The 18,687-nt window shown below is 38.2% G+C and overlaps 1 protein-coding gene across 1 annotated transcript in view; it reads right to left on the bottom strand.

Annotated features, from left to right (window-relative positions):
* LOC148595640 (protein hinderin-like) overlaps positions 1-18,687 on the bottom strand; it is a 51,786-nt gene that overhangs the window by 14,220 nt on the left and 18,879 nt on the right. The window contains exons 3-4 of the mRNA XM_088520200.1: positions 17,149-17,333; positions 10,222-10,330 (exon numbers count right to left, since the gene is read on the bottom strand). Coding sequence (XP_088376326.1) covers positions 10,222-10,330; positions 17,149-17,333 — 294 coding nt within the window. The remainder of the gene's footprint in view (positions 1-10,221; positions 10,331-17,148; positions 17,334-18,687) is intronic.

Genomic DNA, 18,687 nt, shown 5'->3' with positions numbered 1-18,687 from the left:
TCAGAAGCTTTGAGAATCTCCTTTAAAATATTTTAAATACATAAATAATGAACAGAGTGTTTCTTTGCCAAAGTATTTATTTTTTTTCCTCTCACCCCGTTCTTGAGATGTATATATAAAATTAGATCATTTAAAATTTACAGACAGAATGAACCAAAGAAAACCCACACTTAAAGTATCTCTACTAAAGCAGGAAGAGATAACTTCATATAGTGAAGACACAGACAAAAGACAAAAACAAAGGTATTTGCTTTCAGTAAATAGCTTAATTTACCACTACGTTTTCAAATGACCCCTTCTTCCGATAAATTCTGACTACATTTTTTTTTCTTGCAGAAGGGCGTAAATGAAGTACCACCACATAAACATGGCAAACAGATCAAAACTATTACCCAAGACCCTAATTTCTTTAAGGATGGATGTTGCATTGACAAATTGATACACTAAATTAAAACAATATTTAAAATTTACCAAATTGCATGGAATGAAAATAATAAACAGATACAGTACTCTTTTAATCTTATCTAAAACACCAAGGAGATAACTTCAGTTTTCCAGTCACAGACTGTTTGCAAAGACAAACTTACACTTTGAAGTGGAACGTCTAACTTAGTGGGGGGAAAAAAACAAGTCCACCTTACTGTAGAAATCAGCGCATTCAACTCAAGCAAGAAACTGTAGGTTGACAACAGCAATCTAGCCGGGGGAAGCAGAGGTTACCCCATCAGTTCCTAGTCTCCTTCAAATCTGTATCAGGAAACTAGAAAGTATGTTACACAATTCAAACTTCACACAAAACCATATTAAACAGTTTGTTGTTGTTCATCATGAAAACAGTGCCATTATTTCCCCACCAAATTATGGGCAGATACTTCAGTTATTTAATTACCCACCCCATTGATTATTAAGGAGCATAACAACTCTTTAATTATTACGTCCTATTCTAATTCCACTTTTGTCAGTGAACCAACTCCAGACAGGCAACCCTACAGCACTGAGATTAAGTCTAGATATTGGGGTTTTTTTTCCTCCACATTAGAAAAGTCTTAATAAGGATTTTAAGAGATGAACATATATGTAATAAAATATGTTTATCAGAAGCCATAGATTAGGGAAAAATTAAAGAAGCTAAAAAGTCATAAAAGAGGAAGCCACGAGCACAGAATCTTGGCATATGTGGAGCTGAGAGCTCGATAACTACAGCAAATTGGGACTAACCGGATCTCTGCTCTGTCTCTATCTAACTGTTGCACACTTGGAATGTACCTTCTAATTTGGTTGGAGGCCCCACCGTTTTTATGTTTTTCCAGTAGATGAATCAGTGAAGAATTGTTTCCTATTCATTATCCCTATGTCACTTTTGATCTTACAAACTTCTAAGGCCTCCTCACCTTAGTCTTCCCTTTTTCCAACCTGAAGAGTCCTAGACTACCTTCAAAACCTCTCCCACATCTGAACAGCACAATGGGTTGTTCATATGTTACAACCGAAGTGTAACAACAAACATTAAGCACTTAGATTTAATATCCCCGTGGAGCAAAAATTCACCACCCAAGTCTTTCATTTCAGAAGAGAAAGTGATATAAACACGAGAAAGTTTCTGAAAAAAAATAAAAAGGGCAGTCAAAAGGGCAAAAATGTCTGCAAATGGTATACATTTGTTTAATGGTATCATACTGGGGCCCAAGGAAAGGCACATAACCTATGAAGAAAGACTTCAAAAAGATGAAACGTGGTCAGACTAGCTAAGTGGAACTGTAAAGGAGACAATTATGTCCACTCAGGTCCAAATATGGAAAACAGCAAAGAATAAACCCTGATAGATTAAAACAGAACACACAATAAAGCCCAGACAAGGAAAATTACAAGTTATCTTACTGAACACATAAAAAACAACTTCTGCTTTAAATATATCAAAAGTAGTAAGTCTGTCTGAGCATCTTTAAAAGCCAGGAGGAGATAAAGTTTGAAAGGAGCACCTAAGGATGATAAGGCCATAGCAGAAAAGGTCACTGAATTATATGAACAAATTCACCACGCAGGAACCTGCAAAGTTTCTGATGTCAGAGAGGACATGGTGGAAGACGTGACTCCAGCTGAAGTGTCGTATAAAGACATTACAGAACAAAGCAACAGAATGAAAAATAATAAAGTGAAGGGATCAGATGGTGCTCACTAAGATCTAAGGGAGCTCAGGTATGAAATAGCTCGACTATTAACTGTGGTGCGTGACTAATTGCCTAAAAGTGCCTCAATTCTGGTGCACTGAAAATTGGCAAATCTAAGGTTTTTTTTTTTTTTTTTTTTTTTTTTTTTTTTTTCATAAAGGGATCTAGAGTGGTGCAGGAAACTGCAAGTGAAAAAGTCTGACATTTAGACCAAGCAAATTGATAGAAATAATGGAATTCATAATACAGGTGACCTTGAGGTATTGGAAAAGAATCTATATAAAGTTATAATTAATCAGAGAACTCTAATAGATTTAGAGCACTATTATGCATCCAAAAGAAGGAAAATAAAGTTAGTGTCATCTATCTCATGTTTCAAAAGCTTTTGGAAATAAGCTATTGGAAATAACTGGGGCAAGGTCCTGCTCAGACCTCACAATCTGTATCCTGGTCACCGATGTTCAAGTTCTGTGGCTTTACCACTTGGTCACCTTTGAAAAGGATTCCCCAGTGTAGTGGCAGCTCCTATCCTTCTTTCTTGATTTGCATCATCCCTATTTTTATTAAATGTTAAAAGCTCATGTTCCACTGAGGAAGATGCTGAATGTTCACCTGCTCACTCCCTTTCCCAGAGTATTCAGTACCTAAGCCCCTTGATTTATAATGCAAGTATTAACATTGTATTAATAAACAACCCATTGACCATGAAGCACACAGGTTAACCCTGCATTTGCCTCCAATCTATAATCAAAACACGGAAGACACACAACTTATTTTTAGTTCCATATATTCAGCCACAAGAGGGATAAGATGTCAGCACCCATTACTCTAGGCTCATTTTACAGTGCACAAGGAGACAGGTATCACCCAAAGGTGATTTAGCTCATCCTAAAATAGCCCATCAACCATAAAGGGAGCTGAGGGTAACTAGCTCAGATGTCTTAAGTTAAGCAAGATGAATTCCACCCTAACCATACTAGCATCACAGTTAATCACATTTATTACATGGACCAACCAAGCATGGAGATTCACCGTGCCAGGGTCCTGTCCAGAAGAGTTTACAGCCTAAACAGTCAAGGCAGGCAAAGGGCAGAGAAAAAGAATACCTGGGGAGAATAAACATCTGGGTGGTAGTATGACAGGGCCATGTCTTGGGAGAGGAAAACAAAGAAAGGGCAATAAGACAAAGCAAAAGGAAGCTGAGGTTGGTTTTGTAACAAGGCAAGGTGGAAAAGTAGGAATAAAGCAAATGGCTAGTAAGCTCATAGGGTGAATGTTCAGACTAAACTGTCTGGATGGTGGATGGGATCAGCCTGCCGCTGTTCCTGCTGCCCTGCTGCAGTTTTCTACAGGGCCGTATGGGAAAACCATCCCAGCTCTAGAGTTCAGGAAGGTTGACTACCCTCCTGCAAGCTTCAGTTGTTCCAGGAAACATGAACAAAGCAAAGCTGCCACCTCGATACCCCGTCGAAGATACTGCTGCATCTGAACAAGGCATTTTCAAAAATGGCATCTTAAAGTAAGATGTGATTATTCTGTGTATGCTATATGTTATTCTGTGTATGCTATTATGCAGTTCTATTATGCTCCTTCTGATGGAGAAGGAACAAAGAAGCGACTAAAGTGCTATGAGAAGAGAACCATGTCCAATTCTTCAGAGAATCATTAACAGAGGAACCAAGAGTGGTCCTAATTTGTCAAGTTCTATAGAATCTTCCACAACAGTAATTCCTAGAATATGTTTAGAAGCCATGATGCATAATACTCAGAGTATCAGTGGAGAAAGGGAAAAAAATGCAGTCAAAACAGGTTTCTTGACAAGGCAGCAGAGCAAAGCACAGACTGAACCTGAAAACACTGAGTCTTGATTACAAGTACAAATGGGAATCACATCCAATGAACGAACATTCACTTCAGACTTAATGTGCTATTTGAAAACCTGCAAAAGCAGTGCAAAAAATAATCAAGATTTAACAATGAAAATTATGGTAAAAAGCAGGCTTAAAGGGTTAAGTCGGCTTCATAATATGATTTGTACTCTATTTTCCTTCTCTTATTATTACTTTCAAACTACAATCAACTTATTGTCATACCACCGAATGATGGAAACCTTGCCAACTACTTCAAAACTGACACGTTTTCTGTTGCACTGAACATTCCCAGAAGACGTTTCCCCTCATTTTAATACAAAATCCTGTCAGATCTACATAGCTGAATAAAAAAATGTGTAAAGGATATGTAGCTGTAATAGACCTCCCCCAACTAGTCAACTTTGGAATAAAAGACGATCAAAAAAGACTCAAAGATCTAGTGCTAGATTAATGCAAATATCTGCCTGTTTGCAAGTGTACTTTTTGATTAAACTGGCATACATCAAGTACAATTAGAAAGGTTATTTATAACTAAGAAATACATAATTCTGCATTTTAATGAGGGTGACAATTACAGCCAACGGTTGCTAATTAACATTAATCCTCTTGCACTGCAAGTCAGAGTTTCCCAATGTGATTTTCATTGTCAGCAACGGACACACCAAAACTGTTAGCACACAGCAGCTACTAGATTGATTCCTTTGACACAAATAGGTGCTCCTGTTACACAAAGTAAAGAATGTGATTATGCGTTAAGTTTGATAACCTCAAATGTACATACAAAATGTCACTTTAAAATTTATTTGATGCCTGCAATATGAAATGTAATCTGTGCTTATCATTTTCATGGCTGAACCCAATTGCAGCTTTCCCAAGAGTCAGTCTACACAGGTGAAATCTGATTTCGACACAAGTTTGAAATTTCCTATTGTTAAACTTGGTTTTGATCCCAATCCCGGTTTCACATCTACACTTCTTCACTCCAGAGACTTCAGAGCTTCTAATGGTAGTAACAGAACAATGTAGATAAGGAGAAGTGTGCCCTTTGGGGAGCAGGTTTTGAAGCGGAATTCCAGAGCAAGAACTTGAACTGAAAATGCTGCAAATTGATTTGCTACCACAACATGCACTGTTGCTGCAAAGTTTCTTATATAGAGTACCACAAAAAATTGGTTCTCAAAGTAAAAACTGAATTTCAAATCCTAATCTTTCAAAATTGCACTAATATATTTCCACTGGCTAACTAAATGCTTTCTGTAAACAAGCTCCCTGTCTATAATGATAACTATTGACCTAATTGAACACTTCTGATAGTCATGATTCTCTAAAAGAGAGATGACTTAGATTTTGCAGTTATGTATTTCCATAGAGAAGTTCTCTCTCTCTCAGCCACTCTCTTTTAGATACAAGAACAAGAAAGCTGCTTCTAACAGCTGCTTTTCAAAATGGTCTTTAACAGGAAGAGAGACCTGACACAAACGCCACCAGGATCAGGTGCAAAAGATCATAATACAGCCAGTAAATAAAGCCTCTATAAAGAGTGTCGAAGTGCTCACCATGTGGGTCAGGCAGTTGGAGTGGAATCAATGCTAGATATAAGTAAATGAGAAGGCACGAGAGGAGAATTGTGAGCTCTAAGCAAAGAAACCTATAATGCACTTCTTACAAAGCACTGTAAATTTCACATTTATTTTGTAAGTATGAGATAGATGGGTTATTTCTACATACAGAGGTGCCCAACTAAAATCAAGATAAGTGATATTAATGTCCTATGGTCAGTATTATTGAACCTCGAAAGCAATAAACTATGAGTCGATAAATATTACATTTGCAACATAGTTAACATTCTTCTGCTGTCTCTGGCACTTATTACACATTGTAACCGCAAGTCTACAATACATTATTCATATTTGGGGTGTCACTGAGTGATGGATTGCTGTAAGAGAGGCTGTCCTTTAAATAAATCAACAAATAAAAATGCAAATGTTAACATTTTCAGCCACAACTTTTTCCATCTTGAATGGGGAATGAAAATTTCACATTATATCGACAGCCAGCAGAGAGAACAATTAACAACCTACACTGTGAATAAGGGAGATTAATTTGCAAACGTCTCGTTTTATCACTTGCATAAGAAACTATATTGGACTTTTTGTACCGCTAGCTCTCCCAGGGAATCGAAAAAACTTGTGTCTCCTATCATATTCATCACCTAACTCACTGTTCCCCTGCAACTTAATTCTTTAAAATGCTCAAAAGTAAAGTCTGGAATGAAAGTTTTCTCCTCTTCTTCCTCTTTTTGAATACTGAAACGTATCTGATAGAAGGGGAAATAATCTGTCTTTAGAAGTGCTTGTTTAGATTCTACAGGAGAAGGAATTTCAGAGCACTATCTTAAGAGCAGAACCATATCTAAGCATCCAACACAGAGACCTGAAAGGCAACTCCGGCATGAGTAAGACAAAAGCTTAAATCTCACCACTGTCCTATAACCTAAATACTCAGCACAACAGATGTACCCTACGCTATTCCAACGTGTATTATTAAGCATACAGCTCTGCACATTATATTTTATATCAGATATTAATTTGCTTAAAAGTCCCTGAATAAACATTCACCTGAGATGTGCTGGGCAATTGGGTAAATAGTTTTGTTTTTAAAATGTCCCTAAACACAAATTTAGACAATACAATCTGTTTATAAAAACTCCAAGAGGCCACTGTGCTCTAACAGATAATAATACAGCTAGAATACGGTACTTATATTGCAGGAACTTTTAAATTGCTTATTTTAATGGCTAAAAGATACTTCACTTCAAGACAATGCAATCAGCGAGCATTAAGCTATGATTTAACACCGTGACAAGGAAAAACAGGCTTAATGCCGAAATCAGGCTATCACTCAATATCTTAATTTACCTAACTGTTCTTAAATTCACTTCTTAGATACCCAAAGCAAAAAAATGCTGCAGGAGAATTATCCGTTTCCATGGTAAGCAGAGCAACCTCTGCTGATGTCTCGTAAGCGCTCGATTATCTGCGGCGTTACAGGACTGGCTCTGCCAAATTTGACATGACCATGGATTCTGTGGGGGGAGAGGCTGACAATTGCACCGAGGCTGTAATCAAATTAAACGCTCTTTCACAAAGGAACGATTTACTTTTTTTTAATACTTCTTTTTTTTTAAAAAAAAAAAAAGAAACAATGGCTCAGCATTTTGATTTAAACAGCTTAATTCCTATTTTGCAACACACTAGCTGTTTTGCTGAAAACAGTGCTTGAAAATAGCCGAGGTAAGATGTAGTTTCCATTAAAAATTCTTCATTTCTAAATAAAAGTACATAAATACCATTACTTCCCCTTTCAAGCTTCCTTGCAATTCACAGGCAAAAAAACAGTGTCTTGCTTCTAGGCAAGTAGTAGGTATGAAAAGGACATTCCTGGTCACCAAAAAGGTGATGGTTAAGACTGTCAGAAAGCACTGTGCTTTAGGGATAAAGAACACAACTTATTCTTCCAAATGTGCCCAGCCCCAACACTGCCTGTGATTTTTTCCCCAATTATATTGGCTTTGGTTTAGATCAGTAAGTACATGGAACAGAAAAGCTTTCCCGATCTGCTGCGAACATAATTTCAAGGGCCTTGTGCAGGTGTAGACACTTGGCTTAATAACATCCTACAGCCAAACACGTAATGCTTGGCTGTATTATGAAAAGCAGCAATAGGCAAGCATAAAAGCATGATAGGCAAACAAATTAACTATTGGCCTAACCACGGTACACCCAATAACAAAAAACTACATTTCGCTTTAGACTCCCTTGTGATCCGCCATTCTGAGAGCCACAAGCTTGGTCCTTGTGCAGTTCTCACACTATAAATCTCCAAACACCCATCTTTACTTCCTAGGGACACTTAATTCCTGTCCCAGAGACTGTTCATTCAACGAGAGAGAAGAAAACAGCATTGTGGCATTTCTTGCGGGGGCGGGAGGCAGCTTTGATACACACTGGAGCCTCCATTTGAGGCCTGCCAAGAAAGGCTCTCGAGCCAACACATCTTTACCTGCCATGCCTGCTCCAGGAGCAGAGCTAGCACCCTAACACCTTGCGCTGGCAGGAACCTTCTGCCACCTCCCAACACCTTCTCCCTGGCAGACTTTCCATTGCTACTCCAGAGCGCCAGGGTTTGTGCTAGTTAAAGCTGGCACAAGCACGAGTTGAATCTCGTCCTCTAAATTTAAATAGTCAAAAGTAATTATATTTACATGTGCTGCCGAATAAATAAATTTGCTCTTCGGCTAAGGCTTTGTGTTGCAAGTCTCATGCCAGCTGTTGTGGTTAAGCTGTTAACCCCTCCCCCCCCCCAGATCGTGGATTATAGCAAACATGCTGACAAACCCTTAACTTTAGTGGCACAAAAGCAGCAATAATTCTCAATATTGATTAATTTAGTTAGTTAAACCTGCAGTCTAAGCTTATAACCATTCAGTGATAAATTGAGAGTGACCTGCTGCTCAAGCAGGTTTTTTGATGAAGGATAGGATCAGCTTTAGGTCTCTGCAGAACTACTTGCCCATTTACCATTTGCAATTAGGGAAGGCCATGAGTAAGGGAAAGCACAACATGGCTGCTTACACTGGTCAATCACACTTAGAGCACCAAGGGCGAGAAAGCAAGGGAGGGGGCACAGGATAGATCATTCCAGAAACATGGGATTTTTCAAGATTTGCCATCAGCTGGTACAATAAACCTTTAAAGATGACAGCTAATTGGACTGTTTTTACTGATCACTTTATCTGATATGATTTCAAACAGCATATTTCAACAATTATTTTACTCCACTCTCTGGAAAAGAATGGACCATCGATCCTCTTGAATAAAATTCCTTTTTTTTTCTGAGCTGTTGTTGTATGATGTGAATAATTATCTTATATCTACTCCTCAGTGCTTGAATGGAATCTCAACTTATCACTATTAGATGGTACCACACAATCTCTTATTCACTCTCTTTATCTGATATTACTGATTTCCAAAGGTAACGCTTGCTTCCAAAAAAATATGTTCCAACAATCCTGCAGTTTGTTTGTTTAAATGCACTGTTACTGTGGGAAATACAGCCCAACCCATCCAGTTCTTAAATCCTCCCAGAATTACCATCTTTTCCTTCAGAAGAAAAAAAGTGTTTCCGTAGCAAGCAAGCACAAATTTGTCAATATTGATAGTGGTTTTTCACCTATTATATATTGCAAGTTTCCTCAGAAGAAGGAAATAAAACTGCCAGCTGCTGCCAAGAGTACAGGGATGCTATCAAGCATACATTTTCCTAGTCCACTGGGTCAAGAAAAAATTCTATCTAATCCAAGTCCTCTCATTCTCCAAGAAACATTTAACTCTTCTCACGAACTGTTATATGTTCTAGCCATCCCACTGCACAGAGTAATCTAACTAATGGTGTAAAATATAGTAAATTCATACTTTAATCTGCATTTATTCTGCTGCTTAACTAAATATTTTATTACTAGAAAATGTGAGCAATGATAAAGGAAAATAAGGACTGCCATGTTGCTTTTTTAAGCACTTTTTACAAGAATTGTAATCCTGTCCAAAGAAGGCAAAGTTGTTTTTAGACTCAGAATTGTAACAACAATGTTGCTTTGTTTCCTCACTGGAGCCAAAGTGATAATGCTGCTTTTCCAGTGCATTTAGTGCAGATATATAGTGTAATCAGGAACTGCTGACTTAATGTGATTTTGTTGCTTGTCATTAAACATAAAATAACTTTGGTACAAAACATATAAAAAGAAATGCCATTTGATAAAATATGAGGGAAGATACAGGGGGATTAAAATGTTCAAATGGATTTAAAATCTAACAGGGGTTAACATCATCCATTCAAATTATTTACAAATGCATTTAATGTGTCAGGGCTGCAAATATAAAATACTTCTGTTCAAAATCTAAGTAAAATTAAAATGTTAGAGCTTGGCATATTCCTGCTTTTCTTATTCTAACAAGCAAATTAAGGCTTACTATAAATGTCAAAAGGATACAACAGTTTTTAGTTTATATTAACCAGCTTGTGCTAACATGAAACATCATGGGAATTCAGCCACTTCCCTGCATCTAGGGATATTGACTGTTGCATTTGCAGAATCTTAAACCAGAGATTACCGAGCATCTTACCGTGAAGTGTCATGCTGGATTGGTGATGTGGCCGTGGTTACAAACTCCTTCCTTCTCCCTGCCAGCACAGGAGATGTTGCTGCATCTTTTCTAGGCCCTGAAGTTGTCCCTGTGGAAGGAATTGAAGACAATTAAGCAGATATTAAAGGCTAGTAAGTTTTGGATGTATTTCACAATTCCACATTACTGAAGAACACCATGATCAAAACCTAAGCCATTCTTAGGTCTCCTGTATATTCAGTAAGATGGCAAATAGCCATTATCAGTTGACACTGTTGTGCAAAACATGTTTTTCAGCATCATGTGGAATAATGCAGATCAATGTGGAATAATAAGCCATAGATTATAGCCTTCACCTTTCCATCTGAGTTTTCACAGACTTGCACTGTTATTTCTTGTAACAGCCCACAGGATTCAGTTCTACAGATGTAGCTCTTGTGACCTTCTACAAGATGCTAGCTTCTCCAAGTTTTTTTTTTAAATGTATCTATAACAATATTTTGCTCTCAGTAAAACAGAAATGTTTGTTCACCCCTTCTTTTTCACAAAATACTTTTGGAATTAAAAAAATATAAGTTCAAAATGAAGTCTGGATATTATCTAGCACAACACTGTAGTCAAAACAAGGTCAACGAGATGGGATTTTGCAGGGATTGTCAACTCCATTTTCAAAAATCTGCAAGATTGTTTGAGATCTGTGCAACCTATTCCAAAGTTTGGCCACAGTGCAAAAAATTTCCATACAACTTATCAGATTTCCCCAGTCTGTAACCTTTGGCCATTGCCTTTTGCCCTGTAACCTCCAAGAAAGTCTTGTTGCCTGTTCAGTACCATCCTGTCCTTATGGAGCCAATGGAGTCCTGGATTGCATTAGGAAGATCCTGCTCCTCTGCTCGGCCCAGGTGAGGTTGCACATGGAGTCTCATGTCCAGTTCTGAGCTCCCCAAAACAAGAGAGTCAAAAAGCTACCTGAGTGAGTCCAGCAAAAGGCTACTACGATGAGAAGACCGTAGCATCTCTCTAATAAGAAAGGCTAAGAGAGCTGAGGCTGGAGAAGATTGAGAGGAGCTTGTATCAATACATATAAATATCTGAAGGGAAGGTGTAAGGATGGGACTGGAATCCAAAGGATTCTACTCTGCAGACCTCTCAGTGGACATCTGCCCTCTTGAAATGATGGGCTGCAACTCTATTGCAAATCTTTCCCATGTCACGACTAAACACTTCTGCGCTCTCTTAACAGTGATGTTATCTACCATGCAAGTTGAAATACAGCAATATATTAAAGTTGGAATTCAGTTGAAATGTCAGGGCAATATTTCTACAGGTTAATGTTCAAGAGACCAACATTACTCAAAATACTGTGTTGATTTAGAATATATAAACACACATGCATATAATCTAGTAAAACCACGTGTTTTAATGCATGTTACAGGAAGGCTAACAAAAGAATGGATTCTTATTACCATGCTCTAATGCACTGTGCTTCAACATTGCAAAATGAAAGCTCTAGCTAATTACCAGTGAAGGAATTCTTAGAAATATCCCAGGAATGTGTGTTGACTGCATGTCCTGGCAACTTGGCAGTGTGCCAATCCATGATGAGTGGGTATAGAATCATAGAATGCTTAAGGTTAGAAGGTACCTCTAGAGGTCATCTAGTCCAACCCCCCTGCATACGCAGGGTCACCTAGAGCACGTGGCACAGGACTGCGTCCAAGCGGGTTTGGAAGATCTCCAGAGAAGGAGACTCCACAACCTCTCTGGGCAGCCTGTTCCAGTGCTCTGTCACGCTCACTGTTAAGAAATTTTTCCTTAAGTTCCTGTGGAACTTTTGATGCTTCAGTTTCTGCCCATTTCCTCTAGTTCTGTCGGTGGCCACCACTGAAAAGAGGCCAGCACCATCCTCCTCACTCCCTCCCTTGAGGTACTTATAGGCACTGCTCAGGTCTCCCCTCAGCCTTCTCTTCTCCAGGCTGAACAGGTCCAGGTCTCTCAGTCTCTCCTCATAGGGCAGATGCTCCAGGCCTCTGATCATCCTCGTAGCCCTGCACTGGACTCTCTCCAGCCTCTGCACACAAAGACTGAAAGTCTCTTTGCTTGGGCATTGGCTTATGACCGAATATGAAATATTTAGAAACCATTTCATGTGACAGTGGAATGAGGCAGCTGGATTTTAAGAAACTAATACTAAAGTAATAAAAACCTGGTGAGCAAGGGAGAATATATTCAATTTCTTGTACGAGAAAAGGCTGGCACATTGTCGACAGACTGAACTCAAAGCAAAGTAGATATATTTCTCTGAAAAAGAAAATATATGGACCCAGAAGTGGCCAATACAGCCTCAAGGGGACTGTTCAAAGGCTCACGTTTGAAAACATTACTAGGGCTACAAATGGAAAACAAAAAAAGGAGCTAACTAGGAATATACTTAGGCTGCGCAGAGATAAAACAGAAGCAGAAAGAAATCCTGAATTAGTGAATATAAAAATAAAAACCTTTAAAAATAATATCAAAAAAGACATGAGTCTATAGAGGGAAAAAAACACCAAAGAGAAAGTAGGTCTATGAATAAATGAAGAAGATTAAATCAATAACGATCCTAAAATAGCCAAGCTCCTAATAATTTTAAAATACAGTAAAAGAAAAAAATAAGGATAAGGAATATCGGCAACTAGGAGGTAATGAAGACCTTGTTGATGTATAATACCTGCTTATACGAAGCTGATGAAAAGAAATTATCAGGAGAAAAAAAAAGATACAAATTCTTTCATCTGAAGGATATATATTACAGGGCTAAAGGGAATTAGCTAATGAATTTACGAAGTGACTGGTAATTATTTATGAAAAGTCATAGAGAACTGGGGTGATACAAATGACAGCAAATTAATTAGATCTGCAGGTGTTGGAAGACAGTATGAGACTGGAGAAGTTACAGATGATCTAGAGGAGCAAGAAACAGGTGGAAAGAATAGACACATTCCCCCTGGAAAAAGGAAGCTCATGCATGGTACCAATAATCTAAACTCTGATACCAGTGGAAAGTGAGAACCTGGGGCAGCAAAGAGCAGTTTGCCTGCAGGGCAAGGTACCCACAAAGCAAGTTACAGATGTCTTCTAAACGGTAATGTTAAGAACACTATTTTCAACTTGGTTAACTTGGCATGAGAATGACTTAAGTCATTTCAAAGACTCATTTTAGAAAATTTAAGTAACTATATATTTCTCCTTGACAAACAGACAGCTAAAAATTGAATAAAGTCAGGAAAATAAAGCACCCTGCATTTTTGAATGTATAAATACTGAGAAGAAAAAAAATGTTGAGACTGGTTGAAGCAGTAATGGGATGAAACCAAGCAATGGAAAATATAGGTTGATGATCATGAAATAAATTTTTATGAATCGCTTAGTACTAATACTCATAATACTTAACATTTATATAGTACTTCACATCTTCAAAGCACTTCAGTAATATTAACTAATTGCTCCATTGGATTGTAGGGAAGAGTCTTCCCTCAAGGGAAGTTCCAGATCCTGAATCGCTAAGAAGCTATGTTAGAAAAACTGCTGAAAAACAAACACTGTAGAGAAAAATCAGCCCCTGGAAAAAGTATGGATGCTAAGAATTAAAGAATTCTTCCTTCTCTTTTTTTTTTCTTCTTTCATATATAATGAAAGCTATGAATGTTAATACAATATAATATAAAAGCTCCTCTGAAGAAGGAAAAATACCTCCTTTGTTTCAATACAAAGATTTTAGGTAGGAGGTAAAGGGGCATTTTTAAAAAAAAAAAAAAAAAAAAAGAAAAAGCTTAGAAAAGCAAGTGCCCACTATGGCAGAATGTAACAGACAGAATCTAGTCTAGTTTCCCAAGCCAAAAGCAAAATTATCCAGGGTAGAGAGGAAAAGAAACACACATTTTTGTACTCTAGTGCTTTTTAACTAGACAAGTTGTTAGATTTTAGTACAAATTGACATAGCTGCTGGTGACACCAATAAAAACAATTTACTGCTGAAAAGATCCAAGACTTGAGGATTGCTTCGTCTGCTTAAAGTTTTGCTGGTGAAACTAAAAAAAAGTTTGGCTGCAAGACACAAATACCTACTAAAGCATAGGAATAAAAATTAAGGAGCAAACAGAAATAGGAGACATTAACTATTAGTGAAAGAAAATCTGATTGTCGGAGCACGGCTGGTAGCTTGAAAACAGAACAGAAATGCACCTTTCACTCAAAGAGGTGAGGGGACCAAGGTGGTGATGGTTTTTCCCCATTACTAAAAAATTACAGGGAGAAGACAAAGAGAGTTTCTTAAGAAATTACTCCTTTCATATTCACTCTATCCGTGTATAATAAGCCATCCTGTGGGCAGCACAGCTCTCCACCATTCCAGCATGGCCATGGTTTACTGGCTATTAACATTATTTCATAATAACGCTATTAACATTATTTCATCAAAACAAAATCTAATAGTACAAGGGTAGTAAAACAGGAAAGCAATAAAAATCCGATACAATCACTGGAGGGACACAGTTTATGAGTTGCAGGGTAGACACGCACAAGCACGGGGAGGCTGACAGAGCCAAAGGCCAACATCAAAACTGACACTGCACTAACATTTGCTGGGAGATAGTCCCCATCCTAGTGCATCTACAATTTAAATAGACAAGACAGACCACAGGCATGGGAAAGATTTTTTTTTCCAGTGCTAGTATAAAACTAGACTATTAAAAAATTTCAGTTCACGTGTTTATATGGACATGCATCCATCCTGGGGTCAGAAAGTACCCTGCTAAGAAACATCATCTTTCAAGAGATAGTTGAATGTCTCAAGATGTCATCATGTTGACTTTATCCGCCTTCCCCACACTGCATGGCTTGGCTAGAGCTTAGTTAAATGCACTGCAGTACAGGGATCTTGTTTCTATTGACACAACACCTACTGACCACGGTCTGGGGCAGACTTTCAGGCTTGATGGTCCAGTCCTTGGACGCAGTAAGGCAAATCCCACAATTTTACAGCATTCACCAAAGAAAACAGTATTTGTATTCCTGGTTTTATTTTTGCAATAAGCTACAATAATTGCTTCTTAATAAAAAGATAAACTCTGAAGCAGTGATTCCAGTTCAGCAACAGACCATATGATCTGGCAGAAGTAGGGAGAGAGACAAAAAATATCCAGAGCTAACTAGGATTAAGAAACTTGACCTTGTGCCCTCGTGATCTTCAAAGATGAGAAAAGACAGTTCAAAAGTCTATGTGTATATCTGTTAAAGCAGTCCAAACATATAACAGAGGGAAGCCAATTAAAAAGGTACTAAATACAGAAGATTTCAGCTCCAGTGATTAGTGCTAGGTAATTTGCCCTGTGATAAACAAGCCATTCAAATCAGTAATAGACCTGAGGTTGTTCCACAGCTTGAAAACATTTCTCTGAACTTTATCTGATATCACAGCAAGTGCCAATGTCTATAAGTTAAATTTTGCCATGCAGCGCTCTGTCTTCAAAGTTAGCAATCCCAATAAGTGTTTGTAAGAGCACCACGTTCTTCAGACGCCACGCTGACCACTGCAATCACGCTATCAGCACAGGAGCAGCCTGCTTGCTATGTGCAACAGCCAGATGCAGCTTGTAACTTCTCCTAAAGCACTAAAATGAAATGAATGAACAAAGGAGAGGCTGGGTTCGATTTTTTTTCTTCTAAATCTGTGGAAAATAAATTACTTTTTTGGGGGACTATCCCTATCCAAGGAACAAAACCCATCATCCAACAACTGTGAAAAATCTCAATTTCATCACTACAGTATTGAGAAGGAGGAGGGAGAAGGAAGAGGAAAAGAGAAGAAAAAAATGATAGCTGAAAAAAAAACATAAAAGAAAACCATCAGTGAAAATTGCCCCTGAAACTTTGCAGAATTGTAACGGCTTTCTCTTGCTTAAATTGATTGGTGTAGCAATGTTATAAAATGACTATTAGGATTCATTGTGCACAACAGAAAGTGTGAAATGTCAGCAGACTATACAGCAAAAGTAATGGGTCCTGAACCCCTGTTAGTCAAAAATGATTTTGTTTCAAATTAGAAATTGATTTTTTTGGACACAAGCCCTTTACAGGCTTCCAACTTTTGTAGCTGTGCCTTGGAAGAGATTAACCTCAGCCACTGTTTGGGTCCGGGCTGATGATACCCTTTTGAAAGTTTCTTCACAGGGACTGCTTTTTAATGTTGGTACGGTCTTAACCAATAACACAAGTTATTTGTTCCTTTGAGAACTGCACCACATTTCTTCTCATTTTGCCATTTTCTTTATTTTTATGCTGACATATAGAGCAAACTGGCTGACAAGTTAAAAAATAAATAAATAAATAAAAAGGCAAGCCAGCTCATAATTGAACCACGGATTATGTTCAAGGCTCAGCAGTGAAATATCCAAGCTGCTTTTGTTCCCAACTCTTTCTGCTTCTAAGAAAGGCTGTTTTCTCTGCTCCTTAAGTGGAGGTAGGGGAAGGATAGATTCTAGCTGTACAGATATCCCTGTGTGGCAAAATATCAGGTTGTAATGGTGGAGCCATTACTTGGGGAGGAAAAGAATGTGAAGAAGATTACATTTCAAGAACAAGCCCCACTGCACTTATTCTCTGCTTGCTAGGAAAGCAAAAAGAATTGTTGAAGTAGCTTTTTGAGATTAAAGGGCTATTTTTTGTCCCTCCCATCAGGAACACCAACCACGAAGATCACTTGTTGTTTACAACAAGGCTTTCGAGGTTATTACTTTAAACATAGCTACCTTCTCTTGGGTTGTTTTAAACAACTTGCCGTCCTCTGCCTTTAATCACACATTTTGCTTTGCACTCCTCAACACACACCTATAGCTTCCAGATGTGAGCAGCAACTCATGCAGCTGCAATCCGTATGCTTCACCTTACCTTTCCTTGGCCTGCTGCCTTCCCGCCTGCCCTGCATCAGGAGGGCTTGTCCATCTTCTGCGTTTGCAGTAAAATCGACTATTTTCTTCCCTGAACTGCTCCCGCCACTGCTCCCTGGTGCTCTGGAGACTTTGCCCACTGGAGGTGTTCTGGGGAAGTAATCTTCACTTTTCGATCCGGGTAAACTGGGGAGAAAGAAAGGTCACACACTATTACATGAGGCACTTCACAGGAGCCTTTTCACTGCAGCTTTGCTAGAGGTTTGAAAGTGTACCTCAAAGGCATCTTGGATCATCCACATGTACATATATAGAGGGAGACTGAACCAGAACTTACCTCTTTGATGATTGACTGGGCAATTAGTTGTTGGCCACACTAATGAAGTTTTAGTTCATAGGAGCTTAGCTAAGGAGGCATGATGATTCCGTTTTCTATCACTGACATTTAGAGGTGTTTTGCACACAATGATCTCAGTTCTGCTGCCTGATTCTCTACTGCCACTGGCATGGATTGTGAAACACTTGCACTCTAAAGCAGCCCCACACATGCAAGAGCTTCCAGAAACAATTCAGAATAGCAAGCATTGCAAGGACTGGGAAACATGTGACAGGATGACACCTTGCAAAGCTGTGTTACCAAGGTCTGCTTTCCTCAATCCCACATTGTGGCAAGACAGTTTTGTTTCTATGTCACGGTACTCCAAACATGGTGCAGCCAGGTTGGAAAAATAGTAATTAAAAACAAATTTTCACTTTTGCAGGAAAGATGAGAAGCAGAGAAGAATTTATGGGAAGAAAACTAAGGTCATGCTTTGCAAAAGAGAAACAGATACACTGGGGAAAAGGAAGGGTATAAAGAAACAGAAACACACGGAAGTGTGACAGAGAATGCACTAAAAACAATGGTGGCAGAGTATGTAGTGCACCAAGTGAGATCATTTGGATAGAGTTAAAAAAAAAAAAAGGCAGTTAAATCACATGTCCATTTCCAGCAAGAGAACATCATTAGCCCAATCTTTACTACGCAGTAAGCGTATACACAGATACACACCTATATATACATCTGCATACATGTATATATATGTACATATATATGTATATATATATAATTGGGATGATCCACATGGAAGGAATACAGTTCATCAAGTTACACTGCTCTACTTGCAAGCATGGGAATAACATACATCTTCACTTAGTGTAAGGGTACACAAATCTTTTTGCTGTGCACCAATTTTACAAGGGCATCACAAAGGGCTCTAACACGTTTGTGTCACTGGAAACATAGTTTTATGGCAGTTGATAAACAAAATAAAGATGTAAATACCTTTTGCATAAAAGATTACACTCCTGAAGTTACTGTACATCTGAAAAAAGCAGATATCTCATTTTCCTATGAGAAAATGATAGCTGAATTAAATGTTTCAATCAATGTGCTGTATAAGTCATTGTTCAATAGGGCCCACTGCGCCTGTTTGACAATTAGTATTGCTACTGTATTATTAATGCAGAACATTTATATAATGGCTCATGACCTGTAATA

Source organism: Tinamus guttatus, unplaced genomic scaffold, assembly GCF_059628265.1.
Source record: "Tinamus guttatus ecotype Peru unplaced genomic scaffold, ASM5962826v1 Tinamus_guttatus_pri_ptg000081l, whole genome shotgun sequence".
NCBI lineage: Eukaryota > Metazoa > Chordata > Aves > Tinamiformes > Tinamidae > Tinamus > Tinamus guttatus.
Note: the sequence above shows the minus strand (reverse complement) of the source record. Positions and strands in the feature narration are given on the sequence as shown.